We start from the raw sequence: 18,034 nt of genomic DNA on the forward strand, positions 1-18,034 counted from the left end.
TTGATATCAGTAAGATGGTTTTTGTCTGTCATAACAGGGATGCAAAGTTTAGCCATGTAGTTGTTAACTGAGTTTCTGTTCATACAAAATGACAGTTACATTGTTCATCCTTTCTTTATCCTTTAATTCTGGAAGATTTGTCGTCGGCATCTGCTTTTAAGTGATAGATGTAACATTGAGGAGTGAGGTTGTGCAGGCAGCAAGCCCTGCTAAATGGTTTTTGCAGTCATTAACTCTTTTGGGTGCTATAAAGAGGAATATCTAAATGGTCAGTCAGTTGAACCAAGATGATTAATCTTTCAATCATCATTCCTCTTTTTTTTCTCAATTTTTTTATTCAACTTTGACGCACTGGATGACTTCATCAAACAGATGTTTTGGCTTCCAATATTTTATTTACTAAAAACGAGTTTTGTTATAAAAAAAAGAACCCAATTTTCTTTGTCTATCATTTCATCATTTTCTTCAAATTTTTAAACTTTTTGATACCATGGCTTCCACCACCAGCATCAACCCTTTGCCACTCAAAGACCGAGTTGCTATAGTGACTGGATCATCGCGTGGTATGGGCCGAGTTATAGCGACTCAGCTGGCTGAGCTTGGTGCTAAGGTCGTTATTAACTACTCCTCGAGCCCGGACCAAGCCGATCTGGTTGCTACCCAAATCAATTCTCGCTATCCTGGTGACTGCCTACGAGCTGTAACCGTCAAAGCGGATGTTTCGGATCCTGCCCAGGTCAAGTTTTTGTTTGACTCGGCTGAGCGGGCGTTTGGGTCACCGATTTACGTGCTGGTTAACTCAGCTGGAGTGTTGGATCCTAAGTATCCTAAAATTGCCGACACTTCCTTGGAGGAATTTGATCGTATTTTCCGGTACTCCTGTCACTTAAACAAAATTTCATAGATTCTGATGAAAAAAATTAAAATATCTTAGCATATTATAGTTTACTATGGAGAAATATGAAAGATTATTTTGTAGTAAGGCCTGTTCATGATTTGGATTGTCTTGGATACAAAATTTAATCCGAAATTTTAAATGATTTGGATATAAATATTAAATCTGTTAAAAAAATTTAAATAAATAAATGATGATAGATTAAAAAATAAGATCAAATTTGAATTTCATCTTTTAAGATTCGAATTTAATTTGATTCAATTTGAAAATTAAAAAAATATTTTTATTATAATGTATAATATTTATTTATTTTATTATTTATAATAAGATACGTGCAATTTTTTAATGTAAAATATTAAAATAATAATTTAATTTTAAATTATATTTAATAAAATTAAATTAAATACAATCCAAATAACTCATAAATTTAAATTAAATTAATAATTTACAAAAAATTAAAAAATTATTTTTTTAATTTTAAATATTAATAATTTAGATGAGTTTAGATTTTATTATTATACATAAAAATAAACTTGAATAAAAAATGAAGCTTAAAAAATCGGATCGAATTAGATCTGAACTTACTTAAAATGTTAGAATATCATGTTAAGAGTAACTCGATCCGACTCATGAGCAACTCTATTTGTAAGGTGAAAAATTTTCATCTTTGTTAATCGGAAAATGAAAAATAAGAATTTAGATTATGAAATTTGAAAGTTTTCTATTTCTTTTGGTATGAAAAATCAAGCTTAGATGAGTTGCTCAAATATGCCATATTGATAGCCTAGGAAAAATGGTTGGAAGTGTGTATTCGAGATGATTACAACAAGAGATTAGCAGTTAATCTTAAACCTAGAACCCTTAGGTTGAGGTGAATGATCCTTGTCGATTGAGCCAACTCTAGTTGGTAGAAATTAGTAGGTTTACTTTGTTTAGGAGTTGGAATTTTTGACATGCTGCAGGGGCATGGTACCAGAACAAGTCCAATGGTTAGAGATTATAGTTCATGTTATCTAAATTTTTCATGAAAAATACCCTACTTTCTCCTTAATGCTCCATAGGTTTCTATGTGTTATGAGAAGGGTCATTTGCAGGACTTTGCATTTGGGAATTGGAATCTATGTTGGTGACTAGTGAGATGCAACATGCAAGAATGAGTTCAATAGACTTTATAGATATTCTAACATGGTAGCACTTGCTGAAATTCTTGTTTTTGCTTGATGTATTTGAGGCAAAATAAAGTCATTCAATTCTTGAGTACCCTTAGCTTATTTAGTTCTAAATATGTTATTTCAGTGTAAACACAAGAGGGGCATTCTTGTGTGCCAAGGAAGCAGCGAATAGGCTGAAACGCGGTGGAGGAGGTCGAATAATATTGCTGTCATCATCAACGGCGGCTGCACTGAGGCCAGGATTTGGGGCATATGCAGCATCAAAGGCAGCAGTAGAGGCGATGATAAAAATACTGGCAAAGGAACTCAAAGGGACCGGCATCACTGCAAACTGTGTGGCACCAGGACCAATTGCAACAGAGCTGTTCCTTGAAGGTAAGAGTGAAGAAATGGTGCAGAAAGTGATTGATGAGTGTCCACATAATCGGCTCGGTCAGAGCGAGGATGTCTCACCTGTTGTCACGTTCTTGGCTACTGATGCTAGTGAGTGGGTTAATGGGCAGATCATTCGTGTTAATGGTGGCTATATATGATACTTGTCAAAGCATTACGCATATTTGTGAAAAACAATAGTATGTATCAGATCAAGGACCAAATACATAGGAAATAAATCTGATGATTATTGTGAGCACATTACAATATCTTGTGAAGACAAATTTCGACAACGAATCTTGTAATGTTTCATCTCTTCTCCTATCAGGGCTTTGGTTTATAGGTTGCAGCTCTTATGCCTATTTAGTCTTCTTCATTCATATCAGTAAGATGGTTTTTGTCTGTCATAACAGGGAAGCAAAGTTTAGTCATGTGCTTGTTAACTGAGTTTCTGTTCATACATATTACAGTTGCTTTGTTCATCCTCTCTTTATCCTTTAATCCTGGAAGATTGGTCGTTGGCATCTAATTTTAGGTAAAATGTGCTCTTTTCTTTTTATTAGTATTTTTGTACAAATGTGTAACATTGAGAAGTGAGGTTCTGCAGACATGAAGCCCTGGTAAAGGGTTTTGGAAGCAATGGCTTTTGCAGTCATAACTCTTTGGGGTGCTATAAAGAGGAATATCTAAATGGTCACTGAGTTGAACCAAGATGATTAATCCTGCAATCATTATTCCTCACTTTGACGCACTGAGTGACTTCATTAAACAGATATTTTGGCTTGCAACCAAAGGTTTCTTGTTGACACTACGTGTCACATCCAGGTACACACTATCCAACAAATGGTTTTCCTTTCTTTTTTTTTTTCCCTTGTTTTTCTTTTTCCATTTTGATAATCTTGTTACACTCTTCTATCTGGACCACTGGTACTAATCCATGGCTACCAGCAGTAGTGACAAGCACAACCCAATCTCATCTCCCCCTCTTCAAGACCGAGTAGCCATTGTCACCGGTGCCTCTCGTGGCATTGGCAGAGCCATAGCTCTCCATCTGGCCTCTCTTGGAGCCAAACTAGTTATCAATTACACCTCTAACAAGGTCCAAGCAGATCTTGTGGCAACAGAGATTAATTCTTCTTTTCCCGGTAGCACCCCACAAGCCTTGACAGTCCAAGCCGATGTCTCTGATCCTAGCCAAGTCAAGTCCCTCTTCGACATAGCTGAACAGTTCTTTAACTCACAGCCTTACATCTTGGTCAACTCAGCTGGTGTTAGCATTGCTAAGATTACCCCCGTAGCCGACACTTCACTGGAGGATTTTGATAGAATTTTGAGGTAAAGTGCAATCATAAAAGCATCCAAAAGGATTCTTTTAGTCTTACATTGTATGTTGTTTCAGGGTAAACACGAGAGGGGCTTTCTTGTGCGCCAAGGAAGCATCAAACAGGCTGAAACGCGGTGGTGGAGGGCGAATCATATTGGTATCATCATCAATCGTGGCTTCACTGAGGCCAGGAAACGCAGCATACGCAGCATCAAAGGCAGCAGTAGATGCAATGGTGAAGATACTGGCGAAGGAGCTCAAGGGAACTGGCATTACTGCAAACTGTGTGTCACCAGGTCCAATTGCAACAGACATGTTCTTTGCAGGCAAGACTGAGGAAATGGTGGAGAAAGCGATCGATAAGTGCCCACATGGTCGGCTAGGCCAGAGCGAGGATGTTGCTCCCTTTGTTGGGTTCTTGGCCACTGATGCCAGTGAGTGGGTTAATGGTCAGGTCATTCGTGTTAATGGTGGCTATATTTGATACTTATATAAAAGTGTGCCATGTATGTTAGTTTCAAACAATGGCTTCAACTCCGTTGTAATAGATTATAATCTAATCAAGACAAATTTGGACAGTGGACATCTTAATGTTTCATTCATATATGTTTTTCATTTGGAGTAGAGAACTGGGAATGTCTTTTTGAGGAAAAAATTTATACATTATAGGACAAACTTAAGGATAGTAATTAAGTTGAATTAGGTTGATATATTATCAAATTTAAGCTTGATTAACTTTGAGTTTATTTCGTAGTTTAAGCTGTTTAAGTTTGGTTAGATAAGTTCAATAAAATTATAAATATTAATATTAAACATTTTATTTTTATCATTTATATATATATATATGTTGAGAAATAAAAATTTGATTAAGTCTAATCATTTTAAGTAAAATATTAAATTATTTAAATTTGATTCAATAATAAATAAATTAAGTTTAAAATTTTTTTGTATCAAATTCGAATAATCCACTAATGATGAGCCTTAATATTTTGAATCAAATTTGAATAACTTGAGTTTGTTTTATAATTCAATTAAATAGATTGGATTCAATTAGATGATTTCAATAAAATTAGAAATATTAATACTAAATATTATATTTTTGTTATTTATTTATATATATTAAGAAAAAATTTTAAATCTAAAAATATTTCAAATAAAATATTAAACTATCTGAATTTAACCCGATAATAAACAAATTGAACTCAAATTTTTTTTAATCAAATTTAAATAACTAAAAAATAATTTAACTCAGACTAAATTTTACAACTCTATAAATAAACCCAAAGGAGGCATATCATTATATCAGCCCTCTAACCCAAGGATCCAAGCCCAAAAGATAAAAGACAATCCACCAAAGGAAGTCTTTTCGAACAATCCAACCCAAACTCCCAAATCTACCCTTCCCGGTTGGTAAGTACGAAACACGAGATAACGTTAGCTTGGGTCAGCAATTCCCCCAACATAACCGGTAAAAACCCGTAACGCTCACCGCTTAACCGGCTCAACGTCTATAAATATGGAGATCCAGGGTACAAAATGCCAACCCAATTTAACCACCGCCTTTATCTCTCTTTATACCAATCTCTCAAAAAATCTCATCATCAAAGCGAGACACTCATGAAATCCATATCTCAAACAAAAACCTATAAAAGACTCGCCTTTTCAAACATTTACCCTCAATTTTCCCTCCAATTTTATGTAGATTTACCTCTTTAAAGCCCCTAATTGTTGTTTTTTTTTTCCTTGAAAAAGATAGTGAATTTGATTAGATTTGGGTAAAACTGGATCGGTTTTTGTTTTGGGTATTCCCTTTATTTCCTCCAAAAGTTGTTGATTTACCCGTTTAAAAACCGTAACTTTTTGGTAAACGTGTTGAGTTTGATTAGATTTGGGTGAGATTCGATCTGGGTTTTTCGGTTTGGATATTTAGAGAAAAACCCATCTTTTTGGGGGGAAATTTGGGGGGGGGGGGTGGTTTGGGTGAGGAACCAAAAAGAGAATGGCAGAACAAGGTGGCTTGGAAGGGAGCCAACCAGTGGATCTTTCCAAGCATCCATCTGGCATTGTTCCCACTCTTCAGTAAGTCGCCTTGTAGCCTCTCTTATCTTAGATTTTGACACGTTTTTTTTTTTTTTTTGTGTGTGTGTGTATAAAGTTATATATGCGTTAGGTTTGATTGAAAAGAGTTTGTCCATGGGGAAGATCTTTTAGGTGTTATTGCACATGGGTTTTCAACTAAATCATTGATAAAAAAAAAGGTGTTTTTGGGATATGGGTCTTTGAGATTTTGGTTTTTTTTGGTTGAATGGGATGTTATTTGTTGCCTAGAGTTTGTGGATGGGTCTGATCTTTGGGTTATTGGAGACAGGTGGTCAATTAAATCATTCAAAAAAGGGTGGTTTTTGAGAGCATATATCTCTAATTCATGCATGACCTTTTGATGATGATAAGTTTGTGGATATGTACTTCTTGTGTTGGATTTAGAGAAGAGGCATAATTATGCTCTTATTGAAAATTTTAAGGACACTTAATTGTAGTCTTGTAATGTAATAACTGGAAGATTTCATCAGATATCTTTGGATTAATGCTTTTCCTTTGATGTACTTGATGTAGTAATAGAGTAAATCAATTACATCAAATATCATTGCATAAGCCTGGCCCACTAGCCTGCGAGTGAAATAGTACATCACTTGAGCTTAGCTGGTTTATCCACATATTACACTTGAGTCTTGTTCTTAATTGGAATCAGCTAGCGGAATGAATTGCAAGGGGCTTGAATTGTTTTAAGCCCGATTACAAGTTACTAACTAATCTTAACGGGAAGTTGAAAACTGTTGCATTTGGCTTTCAGAATTCAGACTTGACAGAAGTTTTGCATAGGATCATATTTCTTTTCTATGCTTGTAAAGCTGTAATGATTCAGCGCCTAACTAAGTGTGAATCCATATTAAGCTTTCAACAAAAGCAAAAAATGGAAGTTTCTTCTAATTGCTTCTAATTATAACTGTGCTGTGGTTTGACTGCAGTTTATATATAGAAATCTTAGTATTATTCTTACTGTGTTTCTAGGAACATTGTATCAACTGTGAACTTAGATTGCAAGTTGGATCTTAAGCTAATTGCTTTGCAAGCTCGAAATGCGGAATACAATCCCAAGGTACGCTTGGGATGGTTAAGTTCTGGCTATTATCTTTTTTTTAAGTTTTTGCAGTTTCTGGTTCTGCTGCTGTTACTTGCTTGCTAACTTTTTTTATTTACGAAAAACCCTATAGCGTTTTGCTGCTGTAATTATGAGGATCAGGGAGCCAAAAACTACAGCTTTGATTTTTGCCTCTGGAAAGATGGTAATTCCTATCTTATTGGAAATTACATTAGTATGCATTTATTTTGTTGTTATGTTTAGCGTCAAGATCTTTTAGCAAATAACAAGTGCTTGCTCCAATTGCTTGAGCCAAGCATGTTGTTGTTGTTCAATATTTCATTTAGTAAAACAGTTTTCCTTCCTTCTTCAGGTCTGCACTGGTGCTAAAAGTGAACAGCAGTCTAAACTGGCTGCGAGGAAGGTATATATATTACTTTGAGATGTTTGTGCCTTGAATGTTTACGAACTATGTTAGAGGTCAATTAGCTCCATAATATTTGCTCTTATCATTAGGATAGGTGGATGCAATCATGAAGTTGGCTATAACTTACATTGTATTTGTGCTTTCAGTATGCCAGAATTATCCAAAAGCTTGGGTTTCCTGCTAAGTTTAAGGTACTGCCACTATTTCTTTTTCTTTTCCCTCATGCAAAACATGCTCATAGAATCTGATTTATGGACTAATATCTCCTCCTTCAATTGTGTTTTTCCCTGCTTATTTGTTTAGCGTTCTTGTTGTCATTACAGGACTTCAAAATTCAAAACATTGTTGGGTCCTGTGATGTTAAATTTCCTATCAGACTTGAAGGCCTTGCATACTCCCATGGTGCCTTTTCAAGTGTAAGTGGCAGTCATCGTTCATTGAGTTGTTTCCTTTTATGTTAGAACATTGGATATGCATGTTTATAGGCAGGCATTTGGGATTCTCAGGTATGAGTTCCCTACAGCCCATGCTGTTCTCTATATGTGTTTGCACATACAAAGTTAGTCTTCTTGTTTGAGCCCCTTGAATTTCATTTACCATTTCTTATGGCTTTTAAGCTCAGTGGATGGTGGTTAAATTTTTATTCAAATTGTTTTGAAACATTATTTGCAATAACGTTGAAACTGAGCTTTTATTCGGTTAGTGAACAGCCGTGGAAACGTGAAGATAAGTTTGGGCTTGTAATACTTAGATTTAGTTCTTTTTTGGTATGAGTTAAAGATAATTATAAGGCGTGCTTATTTGATGTCAAGACATGTTTGTTTAGGTCAAGGATTGGGACTTATCTTCATGATGTTTCATGCAGTATGAACCAGAACTCTTTCCAGGCCTGATCTATCGTATGAAACAACCGAAGATTGTACTTCTTATTTTTGTGTCAGGGAAGATTGTGATCACTGGAGCTAAGGTGATTACATCGGGCCTTTGGTCATACGTCATAGGTGCTCTCTCATGGAATTTTACTAATTCTCTTTGAGTGTCTCAGGTGAGAGAAGAGACATACACAGCCTTTGAGAACATATATCCTGTCCTTACAGAGTTCAGGAAGAACCAACAATGGTAGGATGCTATACCCTCTCCCCTGTCTTTGCACTGTTTGAATAGTGTTTATTTTTTTCATTCATCTCAGAAGAATGTTCTGGACTTGCATCTGACTGATCCGTAATTTGCTGGCAGATATACCTTTGAATGGGACTTTGACTCTGTTGTGGATGGTAGGTTTTCCTCTGCCATTGTGTTCGGAGTTGGATTAGAAGTGTGAATATAAGAAGAATTGCGCCTGGCTTTTTGGCTATGGTTGTCATATGGGGTCTGCTTTTTCCTTAAAGTCAGCATGGTACTTAAATGGATGGTAAATCCCTGGTGTAATTAGTAATTTATGAGGGAAGAGCAAACTCAAAAAATACAAAATGTTCAGGGATCGGGGTTAGCTGTTGCAGACATTTCACTTTCAATTAAAACAATAGCAACTTAATTAAAATTTTGACCGTTGGTCATACCATTTATTGCTCAACTGTTTTTGTCCTCTCGGACTCAGAGTTAACTTGGGTATATGCTAAAGACTATAAATTTGTAACTTGATGCTAGGAAATGCCTAAAGCCAGTGAAATTTTTCATTTTTTATTTGTTTTTATACTTGTTATTTAAGAGATACATGTAAACGTAATGGACACACGTTTCTTTTGGCTCTTTCATTTTGGATGTGCAAATTTCGTCAAGGTGAAAAGTGTTTCAGTCTTGAATAAAGATGGGAGGGGACTTGCCATTTGTTATTCCTTATTTGTTTGCAAAAGATATCCCATCGAATCTGGAGGTTCCTCTGCAAAAGATTCTTCGTTTCAGTGTGGTACTTCTCACTAACATCAACAAGTTGAAAGAATGAAACTATGATCTCCCAGTTTTTACTAATTTAAAGCTTCTTTTTTATTGAAAACAGTTTACCAAGTGGGAAAGTTTTCTCATATCAAATCAAAATCAAAGCAAATCGTAAGTTTCAAAGAAAATTTATATTTTGCATGCTAATCTAAAGCTAAGATGTGTGAAAATGGAAGGAAAACGAGGTGGGTAAAATTGTCATTTTACTGACTACGAAGAAGAAAGATATTTCCTGTGCCATGGGCGCACGTGCGAGAATATTTTGTGGCAACGGCCTTTTCCGTGGAGCTCACTCTTCTCGTTTCTTTTCTCTTCTTTTCCTCCTTGCAAGAAACAAAGATTGTTCCTTGCTTTCTCTTCTCTCTTTGTAAATTGTAATATTAAAACACCCCCAGGACAACAAAATTAACTACCATAAACAAACTTCTTTGAAAGCTAAAGCGGAACCTTGGTTATAGTTAATGGCTCAATTCACACCACAAGGACGTTTGAAGCTGCTCTTTCATGGTGATGGGATGGAATCGAAAGACCCTTTTCATTACAAGCTTGTTAGCAATGTTTTTGGTGGTTCTGGTGGGCTAAAATCACTTCAAGTTCATAACAGTACTACTAGGAGACTCTACTTTTCTTATTCTTTGAAGAAAGGCAGTAAATTTAATGCAAAGGCATGTCTGAATGCGAGTAATGAAGGAATATATGATGAAGAGGATTATGATAGTGAGTTTGAGACCGATGATTTGGCTTGTTTTAGAGGTCTTGTTTTGGATAGCTCTTACAGGTAGAAACCCTTCTTAATTACCCATTTTTTCTTGTTTGATTTTGATGCTTTGTTTTGGGTATTTGTTTAGAAACATTTGGAGTTGTAGATATGTTTAGTTTTTTTCCATTTATTGTCGTTAACTTGATTTGAAATATCTGAAAAGCGTCTGATGGTTGATTATAAGGAAGTAACTCAATTAATTCTCTCTAGGTGATTATATGGCTAATTATCTGACATCATTTTTCCTTCTGTTTCAATCCACAACATGATTCTTGCTACCGTTGTAATAATTTACACTGGCTTTTCTCACTTGTTTGGGTAAGGATCTGATCAGTGTCATTCCCTGCCAGGCCAGTCAATGTTGTCTGCTGGAGGCGTGCTATATGTTTGGAGTTCATGGAGAAGGTTGGATTAGTGTGGATCACCTTTTGATTTTAGATGCTTGGGTGGAAGTCATGTGATGCGTTTTAGTCTTCAGCTTTAGCAGTTGTTTACATTTTCTTCTAAATTAGATATCCAAAATGAGGAAAGCTAGTGAAGTGTTGATTTCTGCACTTGTTTAGAGTACTTGTTTTTCCATTTCATTGTATGATAGCATAAATGTTTGGAAAACATGGTGGTAGGTTAATGTCGGACTTCCCCTGCCAAAAGAACAAGAATCTCAAATATTTACCCTAAACACTTGTAAAGCATTATGCCGTCATCTACTTCTTTGTCTCTTTGATATATGTGTGTGCTCAGATGCAAAACTAACACTCACATTCATTAATGAAACATGCAAAGAGAATTGTTCTCTTCAACATTTAAGTTCCTTTACCTTGGTTTTATCCAGGCTGATGTTCTAGAATATTATGATCAGACTGTAAACTCCCCAAGTGGATCCTTCTACATACCAGCCGTGTTAAGGGTACGGAATTGAGGATCATTTATCATTTATTGTGATCCTTTGGCATCTTTCTTTCAATTTTCCTGTAACATTCTTGTTACTCTTCTCACACACTTACTGTTTTAAGGCTTTTTACCTTCTCTTCTTAATGTCTCTCATCCTCATATGTGTCTTAGTTCACATGACTTGACCTTATTCTTTACTCTCCCAGGTTCCCCATCTACTGCAAGTTGTTAAGAGAAGAAGAATCAGAAACAATCTTAGCCGCAAAAATGTTCTATTTAGGGACAATTTCACTTGTCAGTAAGTTGTTTACAATTACACTTGTCATAAGTTCTCATAAATAATACCCTTATTAAGTTAACCTTATTACATTGACATAGTTTGTCCCCATGATTCCGAGTTTTAGAAACATATCAAAAGATTTTATAGATATCACCTGGTGAACAACATTAATGATATCTTGACTGTCTATGTTCAAACAACTGTGCTAATTATGTTTCTGAGTTATACGATGTGGAGGTTGCTCAATATGCCTGTGTAACTTCACAATTGAGAGAAAGTGTTGGACACAAAGCTTTGTTTCTTTCACAGTACTTGAGAAAATGTTTTATTATTAATTTTTTGGTTTAATTTATGGACTTGTACCTCTTTATGTTGAACTTGATTTAATGACATGATAGTTTCTCATCCTTCTTTCTTGTTTCTATCTTCAAAATTCAAAGTGGAAATTCCTGATGGGAGAAAAGAAGTCTTGTGCTGGTTGCTGTTCAGTAACGTCCCTCTTTCATGTGTTAAAGCCCACTTGCTTGTCATGTTTATAGATTTTATTTCTGTCATCTATATGACAGAAAATTTCTTAGCCAAGACTTTTCATGTTCTACAAATTTTTTTGCACTTTTCTAAGTCAAAGCCGGTAAATCTCCTAATTTCAGGTTCTCATTTTCCTATATGTGATATATTATTGTTACTATAATTTCTTAATCAACTATCTGTTCTTCTTGTTCCTTTTCGTATCAAAGAAAGATCTCTTATCAATTAAGTTATAGCAATTGTTTGTTTCCTTATAAGCATCTTACAACGGCAGTTTTCCTTTTTCAAAAGGTATTGTGAAGCTGATGAGAACTTGACCATAGACCATGTTCTGCCAGTTGCAAGAGGAGGGGAATGGAAATGGGAAAATCTGGTAAGATGATGAATTAAACAGATAGATGACTCATTATTTGTGGATTATCTCAATTACTCTTGTTTGAGCTTATAATTGGTGCTTAAGAGTTAGACACCTTGCTGTTACGTATTCTTCTCATCTTCTGTCATCTGATTGAAAATCAAGACTAAGCAGAAGGAAGCACATAGGAAGAATGTAAGAAAGATCACAAGAGAAGAGGAAGAGGTTTCCTTTTCACCCGTAAAACACAACACAAAATTTGATGCTTAGTTTTTCTCGTAATCATATTCATGCTATGAAAATTATCCTACATCTGGCCATAGTTAATGCTGATTACATGTCTTCATGGTTAGAAGTTGTTTGCTTCTTTCCTACTAATTATTCATTAGACATATAAGCCGGACAAGGCTTGAGGAAAAATGGGAAACATTGTACGGGGAATCTATGGAAGATGACTACAGGTGTTACAATGCAGAAACATTGTTGCCTTAGAAGAGTTATCATATTGCTTGAAGCCATTGGTTCTTTTTTTTTTTTTTTTTAAGATGAACTTTGAATTAACAGATGTTATATATGCTTACTTAAGGTGGTATAAAGTGATCAATATGAATATAGTCTATGCCCTTATGTATAATTTTGTTGAAACAAGTCGATGTTTAAATGTACTTAAATAAGCTATGGTTCACTTTTGTGCTGCATTACATGTCATCTTTGAAAGATGGATATCAGAGATGCTTGATGAAATATTGAAATGACTGAAAATCTTAATGAATAGCTACATTTGATTGTCATTACTTTAAACATTTTATGTAAAACATTTCTGTCAAAGCAGACAGTAATGCCATTTATCATGAATGAGAGATTTGTTTTCTTCTTTGTTTTACATTCTGGAACCATAAGAAACCTGATCAAAAGAGGTTTAAGATATATTTATGGTTCTACCCACCATGAATTTACGAATTTTATAGTTTTTTCTTTCGTGTGCCTGGTACAGGTCGCAGCTTGTGCCAAGTGCAATTCAATGAAAGGTCAAAAAACTCCAGACGAAGCAAATATGAAGCTGATTAAGGTTCCCAAGGTACTTTCCCTACTCTTGTGAAAACTGTAAAAGTTTCATTTGCCTAAAATCATATATATGAGAAAATGGTGTCTTCTGCTATAGATGGCATTTGGCAAATAAATGAAAAAGGAGAGACAAAGAGAGAAAAGGCCATAGTTCACAGATAGTGTCACCTTTGTCTTTTTTCTCAGTGTGAATGGACAAAAGGATGACATTGAGATGATCAGCAAAACTGGAAATCTTAATTTTTTTGTTTCTTTTTTGCATTAACTATTGATAACTATTAACACGGGGATGATTTCATCTTTGAGAACTAAGATATCGTCCCCCTTGGTTGTCCAGGCCCCAAAGGATTATGAAATACTTGCCATACCCCTAACAAACGCAGCAATAAGGATGTTGAGGAAGAGAAATGGGACACCTGAAGAATGGCATCAATATCTCTCCCCTTGAGCCTTAGACAGCCATCTATACAGCCTGTTGTACATTCTTATACATCAGATAAACAATCAATTATAAATTGCATCCAAGGTTGTCTTATATTTCGGCTTTTGATTCATGAAATGGGTGTATTCATGTCTAGAAAATGCTTAACATAGTAATTTTAATATTCTTTTAGGATTTCTTTGGCAATGTTTTAAGGCCAAAAACTCGATCCCCTAGAACTAGTTATCAATAAAGGTGTATCATGTTATTGATGATTAAATAAATTGATGATCATTTTAAGAAAGCTCTCTATTCTCTTTCATTTTTATTTTTTTGTGAGAATATGCTTCTTGATCTTGACTTGTTGCAGAACTGGTTAATGGTGTGAGTTACAAAGAGCTAACTAGCTCAAAACAATTTGTATGCGCTGCATTGTTCATATTTCCATTAATGGTTCCAACTCGAAAGAGACAAAGGAAAGATAATTGCGGTAACATGCATCCATATGCTCAGATTGAGGCACGTTTCTGTGACCTTATTTGCATACAGCTCAAGCTCAACTATCTCTTTCTGGTTGCTCATCCAAAATATTTTGTGCTTGGCTTAAAATATTTGAGTGATTTTTAGTAAGAAATGGTCATAGGATCATAAAGAAGTTAATATCTTATTGATTTGGTATTCAAAATTTTACATCTAAAAGGAAGATTCAAAGTCTGAATCCAATGTCTAAATTTATGTTTTTTTCTACTAGTCTCCCTCATGATTTTGCAGTGATTAATGTGGACAACAAGCTCAACTTTTCTCTTTCTTCTATGAACAAATTTGAATTAGACAACAGACCCTGGTTTTTCCCTTTTTTCCCTTCAAATAATGCAAAAGATTCATATTGGCCAACTGATTTTCACCAATAGTGATGCAACTTCAAATTTGATGTAGAATCCCAAAACCAGTCGTTATTCAAGATTAGGCAGCCTCAAATGGAATCCATCCCAAGGAGCATATATCAACTACTTGTTTTATGTTTAGATTTTCATTATTATGGAGAAAGAGATAGGAAGGATGGGTGGGGGGGACTGGTGCTATCATGCTTGTGGACTTTTGAGCATATGGCTGGACAGAATCATATCCTTTAGGCACATATTTTTTCCCTCCCTACCTCATTATTATCATTCAAAACCTTCCCACCCTTTACTCTCCTAAAATAATTGTTGCATTGTCCTATTTCTACATTGACGGTAGCTGTTGGGATGACTCTGTCCCATTGCCAGACAAAAAATGCAGCCCTGATCAGTCCAGTCAAAATTATGGAGACTACTCAAATTAAAAGTCATTTGATTCAAAATTTAAACATAACCCTTATTTTCTGTACTAAAAACATTCAAATCTCAATACTTGTAACCATTTTTTATCTCAAATTGAAGCCTCTTTTGCAAATTAAAGAGTAATATATTGAAGGAAAGAGGGGAGAGTACGTAACATTATCTTTAGTATAATTAATCTGCAAGAAAAAATAAAGGGAAAGTTCAATGGGGTACTTCTATATGGCCAAAATAAGGAAAGGCAAATAGGGAGATGGGGTTATGTGATAAATGAGATGTTCAAATTTTCTCTAGTGTTTTCACATGGCTGATGATCAAAAGTGGTCAGCATGTTGGTTGAACTGAATTACTGTTTATTGACAGTGCAATGATCCACCATTTGATGGGGACATACTTCAAGCATCCTGATAATGGCTGATGGAGTGATGTGGGGTCCATGCATGATTCGTGCATACATTTGATGTATGTATGTATACCACAGAATTATTTTACTAGTAGTTAGGATTATTGAACGGTCAAGGAGGTAGCAGTGCCCTGCCAATAAGGATTAGACCAATACCAGAAACCATTCCTCTGCAATACATTCATCTGTATATATAAACATATAAATCTAACAAATAAGACCCACCAAGCATACCTTTTTTGTGGATCCCATGTTCAATTTCTAGAAACCTACTTCCCTGATATAGCCTTAACCTCTTGCCACGGGTTCACTTCTCTACACTGCCAGTCTGCCATTGTGTTTTGATTTTTGAACCCCGAGAGTGAAGTGTCATTTTCAGCTATATTAGCTGGTGGTTCCTGCTTCTTTCCTTTTAATTAGATTTATTAAGGACAGAGTCATGAAATCTGATTTAAAAGGACAGCTTATGGTTAGCATGTGAGGACATTCATTAGGAGGGAACAGCCAATTTAAAAACACGGTCTTGCCGAAATAATTCAGGCAACTTTCTTGGAAAGTATAATAACATATTGACTGAAAGCTGGATGCATATATAAGATGATGTTCTAACAGCTTCTTGAAAACCCAAATCAAACATTGCCGTCAAAACAATAGGTTTGGAATTCCATGGCAACCAATAGGTTGTAATCAAAGTATTGGTGGTGTTACAGATAGAGAATTGATGATCACTGAGAATTCTGAGATGGGAGTCTTCTGAATAAGGCTGCACCTGCACCCCCCAAATATCCAGGGCCTAACATAGATTGACTGACAATATATCATTTGATATGAACATTCATTGTGTAACAAAATGATTTTGATCAGCAAAGTCACTTTGATCAGCAACAAAATATCAATGCAATTGATCTGAAGATCAGTAAGCAAACCTTTCACACTGTTAATATTAGAACTTGCCTTCCTGGTCCCATTAGCCCAGTAGCCCCCCAATGGCCTTTTTTTTAATCAGATGAGGCTTCAGTGTCAAAGCAGGCTCACAGATTTCTGGCCCCACTGATCAAAACCTTCTCCACAGCTGCACTCAAAGGTTTTCTCCTCTCCCTCCTTAACCTCGTCTACCCAAATTCAAAACCAAGCACATGGGAATATAAAACAACAATTAGTATATTAAATATAATTTACTAAATCCAAGAAAAGGAAAAAAAAAAGGAAAAAAGTCTTATTTTCTTGTATATATATGGGCAATTCAGTTTTTGTCTCTCTGTTTGTTTCATTGTGATTGTGATTTGTAATGGATTTGAATAAGCTTTGATTGTTTTCTTTAGCTTTATCTGCCGACAGAAAACAAGGCCATAAAGAGGGCACATTCAAGACAGCTGAGCAAAGCCACTTTTGATTGTTTCCTTTCTTCTTCTTCTTCTTCTTCTTCTTCTTCTTCATCTCTTTTTTTCTCTCGAGTGTTTCATTTGAAGTTTCCATCTTTCACTTTCTTTCTCGGAGGGTACCAACAAAGTACAATTTTTTTGCATTTGTTTTGGTTCTTTTGTTGCAATGGATTTTTGCCGGAATGTGTCAGTCTCCGGTGAGTACCAACCGGAGCAAGTCCTTTATTCACCCTGCTCTAAACTTGGACCTACCTTAGCTGCTGCTGCTGCTGGCTCTGTCGATGACCTTTTTCCTGCTCAAAATACAGTCAGTTTCCTCGTCTTTTCTCTCTTTCTCTTCTTGCATGGCTTCCAAAGTCTGGGTTCTCCTAAATGGAACCAGAAGAGGAGATTTTGGTAAAGTTTGTCTTTTTTTATGGGTTTATTGAAGTTTTGAACTTTGATTTTGTGGCTAAACTAATTGCAGGAAGTGGATATGAGCTTGGAATGGTTGTCTATATTTGTAGAAGACTGTTTCTCCAGCAGTGGAAACTACATCCCAGTTGGAGCAGCTGCAAATGTTCAAAACAAAAGTACAACTGCAACAAAGCCTACAAAATCATTACAGCAAAAACCCCAACAAACCCCACCTTCCTTGCAGAAATTTTCAGTTCCAGGCAAGGCTAGAAGCAAAAGAAAGAGGGCAGCCACAACATTATCCAAAACCAAAATGAACCCATTTTCCAGCTGGTCAAACCACCTCAACTCACATAGCCCAAACCTCCAATTGGCTTGCTCTGACCCTCCTTTGCTTCAACAAGCATATTGGTTAGCTGAGAGTGAACTCATTCTGCCCAAAAAGGAAGAAGATGACTGCAAAAATAGTAGCAGTAACTTGATGGGAAATAGTGAGGTGGAACAGTCAAAGAAAGAGGAAATGAAGAAAGAGACGGTGGTGGTGAGTAAAGAGAGTTTAGGAAGTGAAGAGGGTAATAGTGGGCAGCAGCCAAGGAGGTGCACTCATTGCTTAGCACAGAGGACTCCACAGTGGAGAGCTGGACCATTGGGTCCAAAGACTCTATGCAATGCATGTGGGGTGAGGTACAAATCAGGTAGGTTGCTGCCAGAGTATAGGCCCGCAAAAAGCCCCACTTTTGTGAGCTATTTGCACTCCAATTCTCACAAGAAAGTAATGGAGATGAGGATGGCTTTGTTGTCCTCAATTCCTAGTGAGCAGTGATGACTTCTTTCCTTTTTTTCAAACTCCCATTCCCCAATGTAAATCAAAGCTTTGATAGGGTAAATTTGCAGAAATTCTTCACTGGTAATGTGGTAATTCCCTCATTTGTTGAGGCATTTTAGTGGCATGATTGTAATATCTATACTA

General features: G+C 35.8%; 6 protein-coding genes across 12 annotated transcripts; all 6 read left to right on the forward strand.

Moving 5' to 3' along the window:
* Positions 1-15: 15 nt before the first annotated feature.
* Positions 16-2,752, forward strand: LOC111294051 (NADPH-dependent aldehyde reductase-like protein, chloroplastic). The gene is made up of 2 exons (XM_022887213.2): positions 16-873; positions 2,192-2,752. Exons 1-2 carry the CDS (start codon positions 491-493, stop codon positions 2,598-2,600), a joined length of 792 nt encoding a protein of 263 aa, XP_022742948.2. The 5' UTR covers positions 16-490; the 3' UTR covers positions 2,601-2,752.
* A 77-nt stretch (positions 2,753-2,829) lies between these two features.
* LOC111294050 (NADPH-dependent aldehyde reductase-like protein, chloroplastic) lies at positions 2,830-4,378 on the forward strand. Of its 3 annotated transcripts, XM_089743068.1 has the most exons (4): positions 2,830-2,974; positions 3,047-3,264; positions 3,388-3,774; positions 3,839-4,378. In XM_089743068.1, exons 2-4 carry the CDS (start codon positions 3,152-3,154, stop codon positions 4,245-4,247), a joined length of 909 nt encoding a protein of 302 aa, XP_089599194.1. In that variant the 5' UTR covers positions 2,830-2,974; positions 3,047-3,151; the 3' UTR covers positions 4,248-4,378. The 3 variants fall into 3 exon arrangements, with proteins under 3 accessions (XP_089599194.1, XP_089599196.1, XP_022742946.2); XM_089743070.1 differs by having other exon boundaries at positions 2,891-3,264; positions 3,391-3,774; XM_022887211.2 differs by lacking the exons at positions 2,830-2,974; positions 3,047-3,264 and having other exon boundaries at positions 3,296-3,774.
* Positions 4,379-5,287: 909 nt separating this feature from the next.
* LOC111295743 (TATA-box-binding protein-like) lies at positions 5,288-9,005 on the forward strand. 3 transcript variants are annotated; one of them, XR_016327327.1, is made up of 9 exons: positions 5,288-5,842; positions 6,833-6,920; positions 7,036-7,107; positions 7,276-7,326; positions 7,476-7,520; positions 7,633-7,745; positions 8,156-8,296; positions 8,375-8,448; positions 8,566-8,902. XR_016327327.1 is itself a non-coding variant. In XM_022889436.2 (9 exons), coding segments are annotated over exons 1-9 (606 nt in total). In that variant the 5' UTR covers positions 5,296-5,762; the 3' UTR covers positions 8,567-9,005. The 3 variants fall into 3 exon arrangements, 2 of the variants coding, with proteins under 2 accessions (XP_022745170.1, XP_022745171.1); XM_022889436.2 differs by having other exon boundaries at positions 5,296-5,842; positions 7,653-7,745; positions 8,195-8,296; positions 8,566-9,005; XM_022889435.2 differs by lacking the exon at positions 8,566-8,902 and having other exon boundaries at positions 5,294-5,842; positions 7,653-7,745; positions 8,195-8,296; positions 8,375-8,452.
* Positions 9,006-9,054: 49 nt separating this feature from the next.
* On the forward strand, positions 9,055-9,635 carry LOC149514923 (uncharacterized). Its single transcript, XM_089743074.1, has 3 exons — positions 9,055-9,235; positions 9,326-9,375; positions 9,441-9,635. The coding sequence occupies exons 1-3, from the start codon at positions 9,055-9,057 to the stop codon at positions 9,633-9,635; spliced, it is 426 nt and encodes a 141-aa protein (XP_089599200.1).
* Positions 9,636-9,708: 73 nt separating this feature from the next.
* LOC111295742 (uncharacterized) lies at positions 9,709-13,868 on the forward strand. 3 transcript variants are annotated; one of them, XM_089743072.1, is made up of 7 exons: positions 9,709-10,042; positions 10,375-10,429; positions 10,857-10,931; positions 11,122-11,213; positions 12,015-12,096; positions 13,073-13,156; positions 13,457-13,868. In XM_089743072.1, the coding sequence occupies exons 1-7, from the start codon at positions 9,726-9,728 to the stop codon at positions 13,589-13,591; spliced, it is 840 nt and encodes a 279-aa protein (XP_089599198.1). In that variant the 5' UTR covers positions 9,709-9,725; the 3' UTR covers positions 13,592-13,868. The 3 variants fall into 3 exon arrangements, with proteins under 3 accessions (XP_089599198.1, XP_022745169.2, XP_089599199.1); XM_022889434.2 differs by having other exon boundaries at positions 13,481-13,868; XM_089743073.1 differs by having other exon boundaries at positions 13,450-13,661.
* A 1,950-nt stretch (positions 13,869-15,818) lies between these two features.
* Positions 15,819-18,034, forward strand: LOC149514924 (GATA transcription factor 5-like). The gene is made up of 2 exons (XM_089743071.1): positions 15,819-16,975; positions 17,135-18,034. Exons 1-2 carry the CDS (start codon positions 16,835-16,837, stop codon positions 17,885-17,887), a joined length of 894 nt encoding a protein of 297 aa, XP_089599197.1. The 5' UTR covers positions 15,819-16,834; the 3' UTR covers positions 17,888-18,034.

The sequence above is a fragment of the Durio zibethinus genome, chromosome 14 (genome assembly GCF_047325235.1).
Source record: "Durio zibethinus cultivar Kanyao isolate XHJ-2024 chromosome 14, ASM4732523v1, whole genome shotgun sequence".
NCBI lineage: Eukaryota > Viridiplantae > Streptophyta > Magnoliopsida > Malvales > Malvaceae > Durio > Durio zibethinus.

Excerpts from the sequence above, each read along its gene's own strand:
- LOC111295743 (XM_022889435.2), top strand. The coding sequence starts at position 5,763 with ATGGCAGAACAAGGTGGCTTGGAAGGGAGCCAACCAGTGGATCTTTCC. Across the intron at positions 5,843-6,832 it reads GGCATTGTTCCCACTCTTCA|GAACATTGTATCAACTGTGA; the intron begins GTAAGTCGCCTT and ends CTGTGTTTCTAG. Across the intron at positions 8,297-8,374 it reads TTGTGATCACTGGAGCTAAG|GTGAGAGAAGAGACATACAC; the intron begins GTGATTACATCG and ends TGAGTGTCTCAG.
- LOC149514924 (XM_089743071.1), top strand. The coding sequence starts at position 16,835 with ATGGATTTTTGCCGGAATGTGTCAGTCTCCGGTGAGTACCAACCGGAG. Across the intron at positions 16,976-17,134 it reads TTTTTCCTGCTCAAAATACA|GAAGTGGATATGAGCTTGGA; the intron begins GTCAGTTTCCTC and ends AACTAATTGCAG.
- LOC111294051 (XM_022887213.2), top strand. The coding sequence starts at position 491 with ATGGCTTCCACCACCAGCATCAACCCTTTGCCACTCAAAGACCGAGTT. Across the intron at positions 874-2,191 it reads GAATTTGATCGTATTTTCCG|TGTAAACACAAGAGGGGCAT; the intron begins GTACTCCTGTCA and ends ATGTTATTTCAG.
- LOC111295742 (XM_089743072.1), top strand. The coding sequence starts at position 9,726 with ATGGCTCAATTCACACCACAAGGACGTTTGAAGCTGCTCTTTCATGGT. Across the intron at positions 11,214-12,014 it reads AGGGACAATTTCACTTGTCA|GTATTGTGAAGCTGATGAGA; the intron begins GTAAGTTGTTTA and ends CTTTTTCAAAAG. Across the intron at positions 13,157-13,456 it reads AGCTGATTAAGGTTCCCAAG|ATATCGTCCCCCTTGGTTGT; the intron begins GTACTTTCCCTA and ends TTGAGAACTAAG.
- LOC111294050 (XM_089743068.1), top strand. The coding sequence starts at position 3,152 with ATGATTAATCCTGCAATCATTATTCCTCACTTTGACGCACTGAGTGAC. Across the intron at positions 3,265-3,387 it reads ACACTACGTGTCACATCCAG|CAGTAGTGACAAGCACAACC; the intron begins GTACACACTATC and ends CATGGCTACCAG. Across the intron at positions 3,775-3,838 it reads GATTTTGATAGAATTTTGAG|GGTAAACACGAGAGGGGCTT; the intron begins GTAAAGTGCAAT and ends ATGTTGTTTCAG.
- LOC149514923 (XM_089743074.1), top strand. The coding sequence starts at position 9,055 with ATGGACACACGTTTCTTTTGGCTCTTTCATTTTGGATGTGCAAATTTC. Across the intron at positions 9,236-9,325 it reads AGATTCTTCGTTTCAGTGTG|TTTACCAAGTGGGAAAGTTT; the intron begins GTACTTCTCACT and ends TATTGAAAACAG. Across the intron at positions 9,376-9,440 it reads AATCAAAATCAAAGCAAATC|GAAAACGAGGTGGGTAAAAT; the intron begins GTAAGTTTCAAA and ends TGAAAATGGAAG.